Here is a 14,073-nt window from a genome sequence, read left to right on the forward strand (position 1 = left end):
CTATTGATTGGTTTTGTTTCCCTTTCAGTATCTTTTCTAGATTGCTGTGGCCTTTTGGACTAGGACTGTGCACAGTATTTGAAATATGGGTGCAATATGTATTGAATTGTTGAGGTAAAGGTGTTTGTATTTTGTGTTCTATTTCATTCCTTTTAATTTCAAACCATCTATTGGCTTCCTCCTCCACAAAGTTTATTTGAAACTTCTCTAGCTTATAATCACAGAAATCTAATTGTTAGTGTAAGTAATGAAGTATTTCTCAAAAATGAATTTCCACTAGGGCTCGCATTTGTGGCCTGAACAGGCTGTTCTGACACTGAAGACTGCTACATCTTACTTTGTGTTCACATGAGATTTTTATTCTATGTCAAACTGATCTTACATTTTGTTTAAGAATGTAGAAACTGTACCATGAAAACTCTCCTGTATTGCTGCTTTTATTTTTTTATTTGTGATTGCTGGATGTAATATAGCTAAATCTAGGGACTTGGAACAGTACTTATATCTTTCTAGCTAATAACACAATGAACCTCACTGCTTTAATTGAAAATAAATTTATTTTCAAATAGGTTATTGCGTAAATATGGTCTCTATTATATTATTTAAAGTATTGACAAATAAAACTAAGGTATAGTTAAGAGCAGAGTTTTTACACTACTGAAAAACCATACTATTTTAATGGGATAGAAGATAAAGAATTCCTTATTTTTTTTCCCCTGAACTCTCAATGCAGAAGCAGCAATTTAAGTGTGTTGCTGTATATGAGAGATTCTTTCTTGCATTCATCAAGTGGAAAAATCCCTATCAGGTGGGGAATTCGGTTATGGCATAACTGTGTATTGTTATAAATTACCATTACTTTACAGAAAAGAACTGTTTTGGTCCAGATTTTCAAGCTGGAATGCAGGTGTCTTATTTTTTTGTATTATTTTGTTCAACTTGCCTTCGGTTCCAGACTAAATGCATAAGTACTTAATTTTCCCGTTTAATAAGTTTTGGGATATTTAATGCTTTGAGAAATTGTGCCCCAGCGTGCAAAGGACAGGAGGTTGTAGACAGCAGGCTTACAATGGGTGATGCTCTGGCTGAGTGAAATAGGAAGTTTAAAAAGTAGCCATTAAAGTGTCTTCTCTGTCAGTTTGGGTAACTGGTAATTCTGTTTAGCTCTTAAATTTTTTTTCAGACATGCACTGGTGCTTAGCTTTCTTTTGAACAAATGGTCCATTCCCAGTGTCAAAATAAGCACTTTATAAATGCTAGTATGGTGTCTAATTACTGTCCATCATTTGGAGAAAGGAAAAATACCCCCAAACTGGAAACTAATTAAATATACCTAGTGACTAACTAGTTGAGGTTATGTGAAGCTGACAGAAGGGCATGCTTAGCATTTTAAAGAAATCACTTAATACATTTAAAGGCCTTAAAAATGTTGGTAAAATCTCTTTTAATGATAAAAGCATAAGACTTCATCTTCATTATTACTTTGTCCTTCCCCAAACCTACCTACCTATTTGGTTTTTAGAAGGCAATGGATTGTTTGCATTGGAAATGCTTTTATCACTAAGAAATGTAAGACCTTCTTGAAAGCCTGTGGTGGCATGGTGGTTGCTCTCCCTGCATCCAAAACCTAAGTTGTCATTTGCTAGTTGCTACCCAGGAGTAGTAAAAACATGTTTTGCTGAAATAGGCTACATAATTTAGGATGTGTTTCAATCATGGAAAAGTTTGTTGGTGTAAAAGTAACTGATTTCTTTTTTTATCTGTGCACTTGAACCCTATAGTAAGAAAATATGATGGTGCATAAAGAAAATTGACAGTTATGTTCTGAGTTTCTTGTAATGCAGTCCTTGTTATAACTCTCTATGTAGCATTTCTCAGACTTTCGTGTATTACAGAATCTTTAGTTTGACACTGATACCTTTTTTTAAAAAAAGTTTCTCTTCAAAAATGAAACTGGGTATTGCTGTAAACTCTGAGAAGTTCCTACTGGAAGCTCTGTGTATATGCGTTTAACATCCAGGTGTCAGGTAAAATGGCCAGTTTTCTTTCTGCACTGGTCTAGATCACCATGTCTGCTTGTAGCTACCAATACTCAACTGTTAAGTAGAAGTATGAGGTACCAGGTTGGTACCTGGTTCTGTTTACTCCTTGCAAAGGATGTTTCTCATGTTTGTTGTACCTAAGTATGGTTCTGAAAAGTTTAACTTAAATGAGCAGCTTGCTTTAATAGTTTTCTTATTTACTGAAGGGAATTCTGGATGCTTTAAAGTAACAAGTCTGTTTTGTAAAAGGTTCAATATAGGAGACAGTGGCCGTAATTCAACTATATGCTTGTCTGACTGGAATTCACGTCTTTGTCGGGTAGCTTGAAAACAGGAATATCTATTCAGGAAAGGTGTTTGACAGGTATGTTGACTGGAAGCTACAGAGAAACTTACTTATACAATTGTTACCAACTTTTTTTGATGGAGATGCCAATTAAGCATTTGGCCTCTAGAAAGAACTGCGGACTAGTTACTGTTAAACAAAATACACAGTGTGGTTTTCTTCAGCTGTAGTAGGCAGAAGACTTCTTTTTTTTTTATTGGTCTGAAAGGATTGCTTCTAAGCTTTATTTTTTCCCTTTAGCAAACAATTCAAGTGAGAATTTCAGTTACCTGTATCTCAGAGCAGTTGACAGCCTTTCTTCATCTTGGTGAACTGCTTTCTTTTGTTTCAGATTTAAGTCAGGTGTTTACTACATAGAATGTTATTTCAGCACTAATTCAGAGAAGAATCTGTTAACAATATTAACTAAGAAAACAAAGCATTATTTTTCTGAATGCTAGGTGTTCCTTAGGATCTTGAATTGTTGTAACTTGTACATCAGCAAGTTGATATCAACTTTCAGAAGTACTGTTTATGTGAATTGGAAGTGTGTTACTCTTGCTTGCTGGGAATTTTCAGACATTATGGAAACCTAACTCAAGTTACAGAAGACAGCCGAATGTCTCCAGCAGCTTTACGATCTTTAACACAATTTTTCTTTGCACATCTGAGGTTTTTTAGTGTTATCCTGGATTATTTTGCTTCTTGTAGTATCTAATCTTGGGCATGTCTCATTTGGCATTCTTTTGCATCGAATCCAAATGTTGTGATTTTTCTGCTCATATTGACGATAGATGAACATTGGGAGTAAAACAACCCAGCTGACCTGTGGAGTTTATTGTAAATTTGCAGATAGTGAAATTTTGAGAGGAGCACTCCTGATTTGTGGACCTAAGGCCTAATTCTGACTCTGTTAATGGGACTGAAATTTGAAAAACATAAAGATAATTCAAAATTTCTGAATTGGTAGGTTTTGGGAGGGATGGGAGAACAGTAAGCTGTGGGAAGAATAACAATAACTTTTAGTTTTTAAAATGTCCGTTCAGAACTATGGTAGGCTGATTCTAGATTATCACCAGTGATAACGCCTAAGAAAATTCTCTTCTCTTCAGGGTTCCTGGACTTCCTGTTTGGCACACTTTATGTTATTTTTCCTTATTTCAAAGGACCTGGGCTCCTGTTGAAAAGTGATGGAGTAATCTCTGGCCGGCACCTGACATGTTGAGGGAGCACCCCCTAAAAGAGCTTGCCTGGGAGAGAGTTTGTGAAATAACGCAGTAACATGTTTGCAGTAGTATGCCTCTCTTTTGTTGTTGCTATTTTTTGTTGTTGAATTTCTCTTGAAATGAGTAACTGACATACATTGAAGCTACTGAAATGAGCTTTAATCACTGCAGAGGGATTTACATCTGGAATTAGCATTGATCGTGGTTACTTGGAAAGATGCTACTTTCACTAATTGGGGCAAGGGGAGGGATTTGATCTACTTTCTAGAGGCTCAAAAAAAAAACCAAACAAAAAATATCCTGTGACTTTAATAATGCACTAGTTTCACTTATAGTAAGTCTGTCTGTAGCCTGAATACCCGCAAGCTAGTGTTTTTAATAACTTTGTATAATTTGATTTAAACGAATTTGTGAGATCAGGTGGTGTGAACCCTGCTTGTAAGTTTACTAATACTTTTAGTAGAAAAGAACTTTTTTCTGTTTTTTAACCACTTGTGTGGGATCTCAGATGATTATAAGTACCAATACTGCAATTGAAATTATCTGTACCTTTTTGTGATTGATTTTGTTTGACTCCATATCTTTAAACAGAAAGCTATGTAATCTAGGGGCAGTTATATGCTTACAACTTCTGACAAAAGCCTAAGCAAAGTAAAGTGGTAGTAAGTGATCAGTGTGTAATGGTTAAAGCAACAATGAAAACCCTAAAAGCAGTTAAAAGTTCTCCATAGTGAGTATACCAGGCTCTTCAATATTTAGGCCAAATACTGGAAGTCTTGCTAATGAAGAGAGTCATAAGGGTTTTGCTGGATCCTTGGACTTGTATCTGTGTTCTAAACTGCTCAAGTACTAAATTTGACACTTCACTGTTCTAAGTAGCTGTAGTGTGCGTACTGAATCCATTTTCACTTGGAAATAAATGCTTAAAGCTGTCTACCTCTTAGTTTGCGTAAGAATTAGATATTTCTATTTTAGTTTTTGTAGGTTTTTATGAGTGTATGACAAAAGCATAGTTTGATTATTGTCTTTAAGCTTGCTCCTGCATACAAGCTGAAGCTTACAGAAGTGTTCTTGCTGAAATAGTACTGTTCACCTACATTCTCTGCGGTAACATGTCCTCACAGCTGATGTCACTAATGCACAGCAGTAATTAATATATTGAATGAATGCTTCACACTTGGAAAGCAGTTACTAAAGGAGCAAAAGGAGTGTTTCGTTCCTTATTTAAATGAGTACTGCTCAAGACCGTGCTGCTTCCAATTGAAAGGAAAGGAAAGTTTCTCTTACTGTTCTCTAGTATCTGTAGTATCTCTTTCAATCTACTTAAATTCTGCATTCATGGAAGACCAGCTAATACTGTGTCAGAGGTTAAATGTTATGTAAGCGGCCTGTTTTGGAGGGGCAGAATGTAGTGAATGCTTGTATCGAGCTTAATGAGAGGGGAAAGCAGGAGTTTATTGGAGCTATCATAGACTGAAATATTATTTTCTGATAGCATAGTTGTCTCAGTAGCAACTGCTTACAAGATGTCTTAGAGCAACAGAATTAATATGGAGGTGCCAAAGCATTTTATAAGGAAAGGCTAAGTTGCTCATCCTTACATATTTCTGTTATGGCCTTTTACAATGTTTGTGTTTGGGGACACTGCCCTTTCATGTGTTTGCAATAAGATATTATTGTCCCTTGTTCTTCCTCTTGTGCCAAGTTTGTGGAGGGAGGTACAGCAAGAGAGTAGGTCCTGTGTTGAACACTTTATGTGCTGCCTGCAAGTTAAAATTATTATAATTCTTCCACCTGTATAGGTGTTTTCTTCAATGGTAGGGGTGGTACTCCAGTGCATTTATGCAGTGCCCATTTTATCTTCTCTCAGCTCTACTAATTGCTGAGCAGGTTGTTCTGAATCTGAGACTTGGTGCATAGATTAAAAACAAAGGTTGGGAAGAGCAAATTCAGTAAATTGAAAACCAAAGTTAACCTTTTTTCTTTAATGGAGATTAGCATGTTCCTTTGATGTAAGTAAAACTATGGAGCTACCTGACTTTATCTTTGGATGGTAGAATATTGGCTATTGCTAAAGGTACAAAAATTACTAAGGAGTATTCAGTCATCTTTAATCAAGCCTGATTTTGTAGCTTTTGATCATCAGCATCTACTGTTGTGTCTCATTCAAGTTCTAGAAAGCTTCTATGCATGCAGGTACCTTTGGGGTTAGAAGCTATGAAATTACACTTCATAGTAGTACTACAAATACTGCTTGAATAGACTTGTAAACTTAATGCTTTGTATATATTCTTCTTATCCAGACCAGCATGTTTTGGAAATTTGATCTCCATTCGTCATCCCACATAGATACACTTCTAGAGAGAGAAGATGTAACACTGAAGGAATTGATGGATGAAGAGGATGTTCTGCAAGAGTGCAAGGCTCAGAATCGCAAACTTATAGAGTTTCTGCTGAAGTCAGAATGTTTGGAAGACTTAGTTTCATTTATTATCGAAGAGCCACCTCAAGACATGGATGAAAAAATTCGATATAAGTAGGAAAACTTCTTTGGGTGGGGGAGACTTGGGAAGGTGGAAAGAGGGGTAACTTACTGCAGTTAATTTGGTAGTGTGTTTTGAATCCCTGCGTGTTGGTGTGTAGTACAATACTGGTATCTTTAGAGTAAGTTTGTTTTCAAGGGGCTTTGTAGAACTTTTAAGTAAATCATTCTAATATTTGCATATTTTTCAAATGGAAGCCTCTTATCCATAAATGCTTCCAAAGTCAATTGCTGTCTAAAGGAGGCTTAAAAAAAATAATGGGAACTCACGTGAAGAATCTTGTAGTTGTGATTATTGAGAAAATACTTGAATGAAAAACCCTATTTGGGTAGTATAGTTAAGTGCTTAGCTTTGTTTTATTGATGATTGGTAAGATGTTTTGAAGATGCTTATTAGAAGGTCTGTAGCACTCCTTGGAAAAATGTACTTAATGTCTAATTGCTGGTGTTTTCCTTTGCAGAGCTAGAACTGTAAGAATTGGGTATGGCTAGTTTGAGAAGGTTCAAACTCAAAAGTCAACCTAGCAATTTGTATAAAAGCACTTCTACCGTTTTTGGCCTATTTTAGAGTTGTCTATGCAGAAAGCTGCTTTTTTCTTAAAAGAGTATGTAAAAAATAATGTGAAATAAGCTACACTCTTAGTTGCAGCACTTCACCATTTCTGGTAAATCAAGCCTCCTGTAAGTGTTTCTAGTAAAGTTTGAAATTGAAGCATCTTTCACATAAAAACCTTAAGCTGCTGATGCTGTCAAAATTGCCTTTAGTGTGAGTGGGTGACAGCACTGTCAAATGCAGGAAATTACTGGTCTTGATGGCCTCTTAGTTTAATTACTCAATGTTCTGAACTGTACTTCTGACTGTGTCATGAACCAGTACTAGCTAGTTTTGCAGGCTTTGTGAGACTTTGACTAGTTTACTGAATTTCTACATAATTGCAATTTTATATATATACATATATACATACATATATATATACACACACACACATATATATATACATACACACACACACACACATATATATAAATATAAATAAATAAATAAAAATCCTGAAGCTATTCCTTTTGACTTTTTTAATATAGTCCTTCTTACATTAGAAAGAGGAAAACACACTGCTCCCTCCCCAGTATCGGTCCAGTACTATCAGTCTGCTTAACTTCTTGGTAACTAACTTTTTTCCCTTCAAAAAAAGAGGTGGCTTCTGAAATGAGAGATCAGTGCTTGAACAGATGGATTTAACAATAGAACAGGTGGATTTAACAGTAGATCTTAAAATAAAAGCTTTCCCTTTCCTTTCCCCACTTTCCTAGTATTGTCCTATTGCTACTGAAGAACAGAGTAGTGCATTTCTTAAATGAAAGAACAGAGCTTGTAGGCTGAATGTGCAGTGATGTTACCTTGCAGTAGTTTGCTGTTTTAATTAGTGCAGACCAACCCTGCTTGTAAACTTAGTCAGAAGCCTTACCAGGTTCTGAATTCAGAGCTGGAAGTATGATAACTTTGAAGTATGAGTGGTGGATAACTTTTTTTTGCCTTTTCCCCAGATATCCAAACATATCGTGTGAGCTGCTTACATCAGATGTCTCGCAGATCAATGATAGGCTGGGAGAAGAAGAATCCTTACTTATGAAACTGTACAGCTTCCTCTTAAATGAATCTCCTCTAAACCCTTTACTGGCCAGTTTCTTCAGCAAGGTGCTAAGTATTCTTATAAGCAGAAAACCAGAACAGGTAAATACTTACAAGCTCTCCAATTTAATGAGTACTTTAATAAAGTCGTAGTACTCGGCAGTGCTGCTTTAAGGTTACACATTTGAGGGATAGCAGCAGAGTCAAAAACGAGCATTCAACTTCCATACTAGCTGAAGACACTAGCTGTTTTTATGGATTAAAAAAATATATCTGGATGAGTAAGATGTATTTGATTCAGATTTGCCTGAGCTATTTGTGCAATCAGTGTGAGTGTTTACCTTGTGGCTTAGCTTAGCTCAGTATTTTGTATGGCGATAGTGGCATTAATTGCTGTTGGTGATTTGAAGTGAAGGTAAGTGAATTGCATCAGTGGGAGTGGGTCCCATTTGGTGTGAAGAATTCTTCTAGAAGAAGGTGAGACACATTGGGAGTCCTTGTTCAGAAACGTTGTCCAATGTGGCCCAATACTGCAAACAGCTGCAATGACTGGCTTTTGTACCTGAGCAAATTAAGTTTGTGACTCTATTCTATATCTTTAATTTAGCAAGCTCTGTATTTGTTTGTATTATGTTAAGGTTTTGCTGTGTCGAGCTCTGCTCACTAAGCAGGGATGAGAGTAATTCATACCAAAAAGGAAAGCTGACTGTGCATTGGATTCCAAGTAGTTTATGGTCAGCAAGTTGGGCTTGAGAGGAGGCCCAGGACACACTGCATATAGTATGGATCTGTTCTGTGCCACTTTTGCTACTCTATATGTGTGTATTATTTTATCTTGCCTTGTACTTCAAGCTTTAAGTGGAAAAAGTGTTTAAGAAGCTCTAATTTTTTTCTCCAATTGGTAGGAGAGAGAAACTAAAACCGTTTGATGTAATTTGTAATACCGATAAGCAAATGTAAGCTTACTTCTTTTTAATTTCCAGATTGTGGATTTTTTAAAGAGGAAACATGATTTTGTAGACCTCATTATTAAGCACATAGGGACCTCTGCTATCATGGACTTGTTGCTCAGGCTACTGACTTGCATAGAACCTCCACAGCCCCGGCAAGAAGTGTTAAATGTAAGTAAAATGTCTCAAAGGATTTTTGTCTGACATGTGAACTGTAAGATGGCTTATCTTCTGCTAGTTTTACTAAGTTTATTTCATAAATGTGCTGAAATTAATGTGTAGGGTTTTTTTGCTTGGAGCTGCCAATACGTTTCCAGAGGAGCCACAGTGCTGGTGGGACAACTTAGAACCTGAGTGGCTGGTCTCTTCCCCTGGTCTTCAATATCCAACTTAAAACTGCCAGATGCAGTTTTAAAAATGTTTTGGACCTTACTGAACACTTTTTTGGCATCATTTTTATTTAAAAATTATACCTAAGGCTTTCTTTTTTACAGTTGCTCAGAAACATTAATTTTACTTTTTTCATTTTTTCTGAAGTGTTGTTAGTCTTTGTTTAGAAATACCAACAGTATGACTTGTGGCAATTGTCAGATGACTTATTTTAACTTCATTAATTTTAATTCATTTAATTCGTTCACTTGGATAACATTCTTCCTAACACCCACAAACACTTTTACAGTGGCTAAATGAGGAGAGAATTATCCAGCGGCTTGTGGAAATTGTACATCCGTCTCAAGATGAAGATGTAAGTATTGATCTGACGCTTTTCTGGGTCTATCTGTTCAGCAAGTTGCTGTATGACATATGGTTAGAACTTTTAGTTTTACTGTTTTCTGCTTGCTTTTTTCAGTAGGCCGATTTCATTATTTAAGTGTGGTCATTTGAGGGAAGGTGTGTGGTTCCCCCCCCTTTCACCTTTATTAATTGAAGAATTACAGTCCAGCATGTTACTGCTCTTGTAGTGAAAAGCTATGTTTTTTTGTTCCAGAGGCATTCAAATGCATCACAGTCACTCTGTGAAATTGTTCGTCTAAGCAGAGACCAGATGTTACAAGTACAGAACAGTTCAGAACCAGATCCACTGCTTGCAAGTCTAGAGAAGTAAGTTGGTTTGCTGAATTTCTGATTTTATTTTCAATTCATAGAAAACATAATTTTTAACTTTTGACCTTAAACCTTTAGAAATGGCAAGCTCTGCTTTTCAGGTGAATTTTCTTGGGTACCCATCATCTGTGTGTAATTTAAAATAACTCAGCAAGTAAGCAGGGCCCACCTGGAGGACTTCCTTGGTGGGGTTTTGTCTCATAAAAATATTTCCTGCTCTGCCAACATTAGTGATCAGACATGTGGAGGTTAGCTTGACACTGTGCAGAGTATAACACAGACTTTGGCTTTGATCTGGTATTTGTTTTAAGTTAATTTAAGTGTGTGTTTCTGCTAGAGAAGATTCTCCTGTATTCCCTTCTTCCTTTTGCTGGTTACAGGTTTAGGTTTGTGTGGCTGTTAGGGCAAGCTGAATCAGGTTTTTGATGTGACTGAAAACTCCCTTTTTGTAGTGTTGGCTGTCAGATCAAAAAACTAGATCAATGGAAGGAATTGGAAAATATGATTTGGACAGTGAGGATGGGAGTGATTGTCCTAGTGGTACCTGCTAGCTTGAAATAGCTGCTAGTTTTTTTTGTATTATCCCCTTATTAATTTTACATGTACAAATGGTAGCTACTTCTGTTAACAGCTGTATCCTGAAGTAGTGTTATATCTGATGCCAATGCTTTTCTTTTCAGACAAGAAATCATAGAGCAGCTGTTGTCTAATATTTTTCATAAAGAAAAAAATGAATCTGCAATAGTCAGTGCAATCCAAATACTATTGACCTTACTTGAGACAAGACGACAGACGTAAGTGTTCTTATTTCGCTTAAATTATGCCTGCGTAATTTAACTAATCTGCTGTTCAGCAATAGTAAGTGTCTTCATGTACTTAGGACTGAACCATTTTTTTGTGGTCTGTCATAGGTGACGAAGTAAAAGAGCAAACCAAGTGATTGAGGTTGGCATTACTACACTTTCACCAAACGACTAGTCTTTCTGCAGTTTGTTCTAGAAGCTAGTTTAAATGCCACTGGACAGATCAGACTAATTACACTTCATCAATTTATTTCTGGATACAAAGAGTAGAGTAAATATGTACAGTGCAGTGAGTGGATATTGACTTTTTAAAAGGTTATTTGGAATTTTATTACAACTTGACTTTGAGGAACCACTGAATAGATATCTGTGGTACATTCGACTTGTATATGTTGTTCAGGATAGATGGGCGAAGCTCTTTATCTGCCTCAAAAGAAATAGAACAGCTGTAATGTTTAATCTCTAGACCATATTGGAGATTTCAAGCACAATAAACCAAAAAATACTAGGGCTAGTGTTTGGAAAAATCTTGTTCAATCATTACTTCACACTTAATTTATGTTTGTAACCTTATGTTTTTACTTGCCTCTTCTTTTCACATGCCTTCAGAACTGTGACACTCAAAATCATACCTTAAAGGTGTTTTACAACTAGTTTTGACATTGATTATCAGATTTTGCTTGTGTGTTTTAGGTTTGAAGGCCATATAGAGATCTGTCCTCCAGGTATGAGCAATTCAACATATTTGGTCAACAAAAGTGTTTTAGAAGCCATAAAAGCACGACTTTCATCCTTCCATGAACTCCTACTTGAGCCTCCAAAAGTAAGTGAAACCTTGTGTTACCAAATTAATTGAAACAAGACTGTCACTGTGTGACTGTATTTTAGGCAGGTTATAATAACAAACAAAACCCAGTTTGACAACTTTCGGGCAAGTGCCCAGGTTCCTTCCCAGCCTGTTGTGAGCTTTGTTGTTCGTTATTGTTGTCCCTGAGCCAATGTGTTGTGCTAATTGATACACTTTTCCAGCTTAAACTTTGTTTAGTTGGCAGAATAGCCTTGAAGCCTGAAAGCAATGAAGACATTTGCTGTATGTTCTCAAGGTGGGTCCTGTTTTCTGCTTGGAAGTCGTACCTGGATAGGAAGGATGGACGCTTCAGTTGTTTGGAACTTTGGCATGGCCTATGTGAGGCCTGCGCAATTCCTCTAGACTTGCCCAGGACCCAAGTAGACGAGCTCCATGGCACGTACCCTGCACTCTAGTCGTGTTAAATTCCTTGGGCTTTTTAACAGATTTAAGCAATTTATCTTGTATTTACCTTTTGCAACACCATGACATAGATGTATAAATAGAGGGTTTACCTATGATCCATTTATATTTTTCCACTCAAATTTTCACTGGCAGAATTTCAGCTGCACCCTGAACTGGGTGCCACAGTCTATAAGAGAGAAGGACCTGTGAGCCAAAGTGAAAATAAAGACCAGAGGCTTATAAAATACCAGAAGGGGGGGGGGGGGGGGAGGGGGGGTGTCAAGGTGGCATTAAACTTTATCTTAGCCTGGAGAAGATGAGACCTCAAGACTTCCAAATGCAGAAGAGATAATAAAATGCAAAGAAACTGTCTTATCTTTATTGCAACAACATGGCAAGATGCAGGTCTATTTTACAGTAAAAGCAAGGTCACATAAGATACCCGAGTATTTTTTTTCTGACAGTTGGACATACTTAGCATTTGAATAAGTCATCTAGTGAAGTTATTGAATCTGTTGTTCATTTTGAGCACTAGTTAAATGGACATCCTTAGATTTTTGCCTTATATAAGGAGTGGACGAAATGAACTAGCAGGATGTCAGTCATCTTTTTTCTGATGCAAGGGTGGTGATGGTCAGGCAAAAATGACATCCAGTGTTACGGAAGGCGGTAGTGGTCTCCTTGACAGAATGTGTTCATGCCTTAAGATAGGAAGACATTTTGAGAGAATGAGACATTCCTGTGCTCATTGCATATTTGCTATTAGATTTTTAGCTCTTGTGGTAGCTAATACCAGATTTTTCTTATTGGCACTTGGTTATGTGACAACAGTTCTGGTTTGTTAACCAGCTAAAATTTCAATGCAAGGACCATGAAGCTTAAAATTGTAGTATAAGGACCCACTAGTGCATGGAAAGAGATTCTTGCTGTGTTGGAAGTAACTCCTTCAAAGACTACATACAGATAGAGCTTGTTTCGTGTATAACATTAGAATAAGATGCCAGAGAGCCTTGTTGCTCAATGAAATTGTTTTCAAGTGTATGAAGCTAGGGTCGTTGAGGCATTATATTATAAATTGGAGACTGTCCACCTAGCTGTTTTGTGTATATTGTAGCAATGTAGACTGTAGCTGTACATGGATGAACCAGTGAGAAGCCTTTCCTAGGAATTATCTCCTAATTCCTTTCAGGGTTGGCTACAATGCATCTACTTTGAGATCCTGTCTGTAATTAACAATTAGGTTTTACAATGTCGTTTGTTTCATGTGGCTGTTCTTAGTGCTTCCTGTGTACGGAGTTAAAATAAGCTCTAGTGTTCAGAACTAAAAATTGGTTTTTTTTGCAGGGTGAAGGTAAGCCTGTTGCTCAAGGACTGATTGTATATATTTTTAAGCACTACTCTGTCATTATGCATAGTAATGACGAGCTGGTTTTTTAAAGCTATTTTAATGGGTTTTATGTATGTACCTTTTTCAGAAAAGTGTCATGAAGACAACCTGGGGAGTATTGGATCCACCTGTGGGAAACACACGCTTAAATGTGATTAGATTAATATGTAGCCTCTTACAGACGAATACAAGCAGTGTGAATCAGGAGCTTATAGAGCTTAACAGCATAGGAGTAATACTGGTAAGCTTTATGCTGCCTTCCTTATTTTTATGGATTGCTGTTAAGATCTCTTCTGGTTTTCCTGTCACTGCAGATAATTTGTAGTATATTTTCCAGCCTAACTTTTAAGCCTGTTGTGTTGTGGCTTCTATTGCACCGTTTAAGAACTTCTAATATTGGATTTTACTGTTAAATTCATCTGTCTGAAGTCAGTGTTTTCCTCTGATCACTTGAATGGTTCTTATTCTCTACACCTTCATAAATGTAGGAAGAGGTTTTCTTAACAAGCTTATCTTTTTCATCTGTATGTTCTCAAATTTTCAGCCATGGTCAAGGATTCCCTGCTGTTTTCATTATTTTCCGAAGTTCCCTCTAACCCCCTTTTCCTCTCAATAATAAATGGCACACCAAATGGTATCTCAGCACTGTCCTATAAAGGTACAGTTATTCTTGGTAGCTTCCATGCCTTCAAACCTCTGAAAGCAAGATGTTGCACAACAAACTTTCAGTCAGTTAATGTACTGCTTTTTGCTAATGTGGAACATGTACTTTAAGTACTTCCTACTTCATACTTCAACTGTAGCAGGACATA

General features: G+C 36.7%; 1 protein-coding gene across 11 annotated transcripts in view; it reads left to right on the forward strand.

Moving 5' to 3' along the window:
* The window catches only part of PPP6R3 (protein phosphatase 6 regulatory subunit 3), a 67,702-nt gene that overhangs the window by 21,375 nt on the left and 32,254 nt on the right, over nt 1-14,073 (forward strand). For 5 of the 11 annotated variants that reach the window (XM_075502433.1, XM_075502441.1, XM_075502443.1 and 2 more), the window contains exons 4-12: nt 3,480-3,661; nt 5,897-6,129; nt 7,681-7,867; nt 8,749-8,886; nt 9,395-9,460; nt 9,704-9,816; nt 10,500-10,613; nt 11,316-11,445; nt 13,350-13,502. In XM_075502433.1, coding sequence (XP_075358548.1) covers nt 3,650-3,661; nt 5,897-6,129; nt 7,681-7,867; nt 8,749-8,886; nt 9,395-9,460; nt 9,704-9,816; nt 10,500-10,613; nt 11,316-11,445; nt 13,350-13,502 — 1,146 coding nt within the window. In that variant the 5' untranslated portion in view covers nt 3,480-3,649. The remainder of the gene's footprint in view (nt 1-3,479; nt 3,662-5,896; nt 6,130-7,680; nt 7,868-8,748; nt 8,887-9,394; nt 9,461-9,703; nt 9,817-10,499; nt 10,614-11,315; nt 11,446-13,349; nt 13,503-14,073) is intronic. The other 6 variants (XM_075502439.1, XM_075502437.1, XM_075502438.1 and 3 more) reach the window with 2 other exon arrangements.

The sequence above is a fragment of the Mycteria americana genome, chromosome 5 (genome assembly GCF_035582795.1).
Source record: "Mycteria americana isolate JAX WOST 10 ecotype Jacksonville Zoo and Gardens chromosome 5, USCA_MyAme_1.0, whole genome shotgun sequence".
NCBI lineage: Eukaryota > Metazoa > Chordata > Aves > Ciconiiformes > Ciconiidae > Mycteria > Mycteria americana.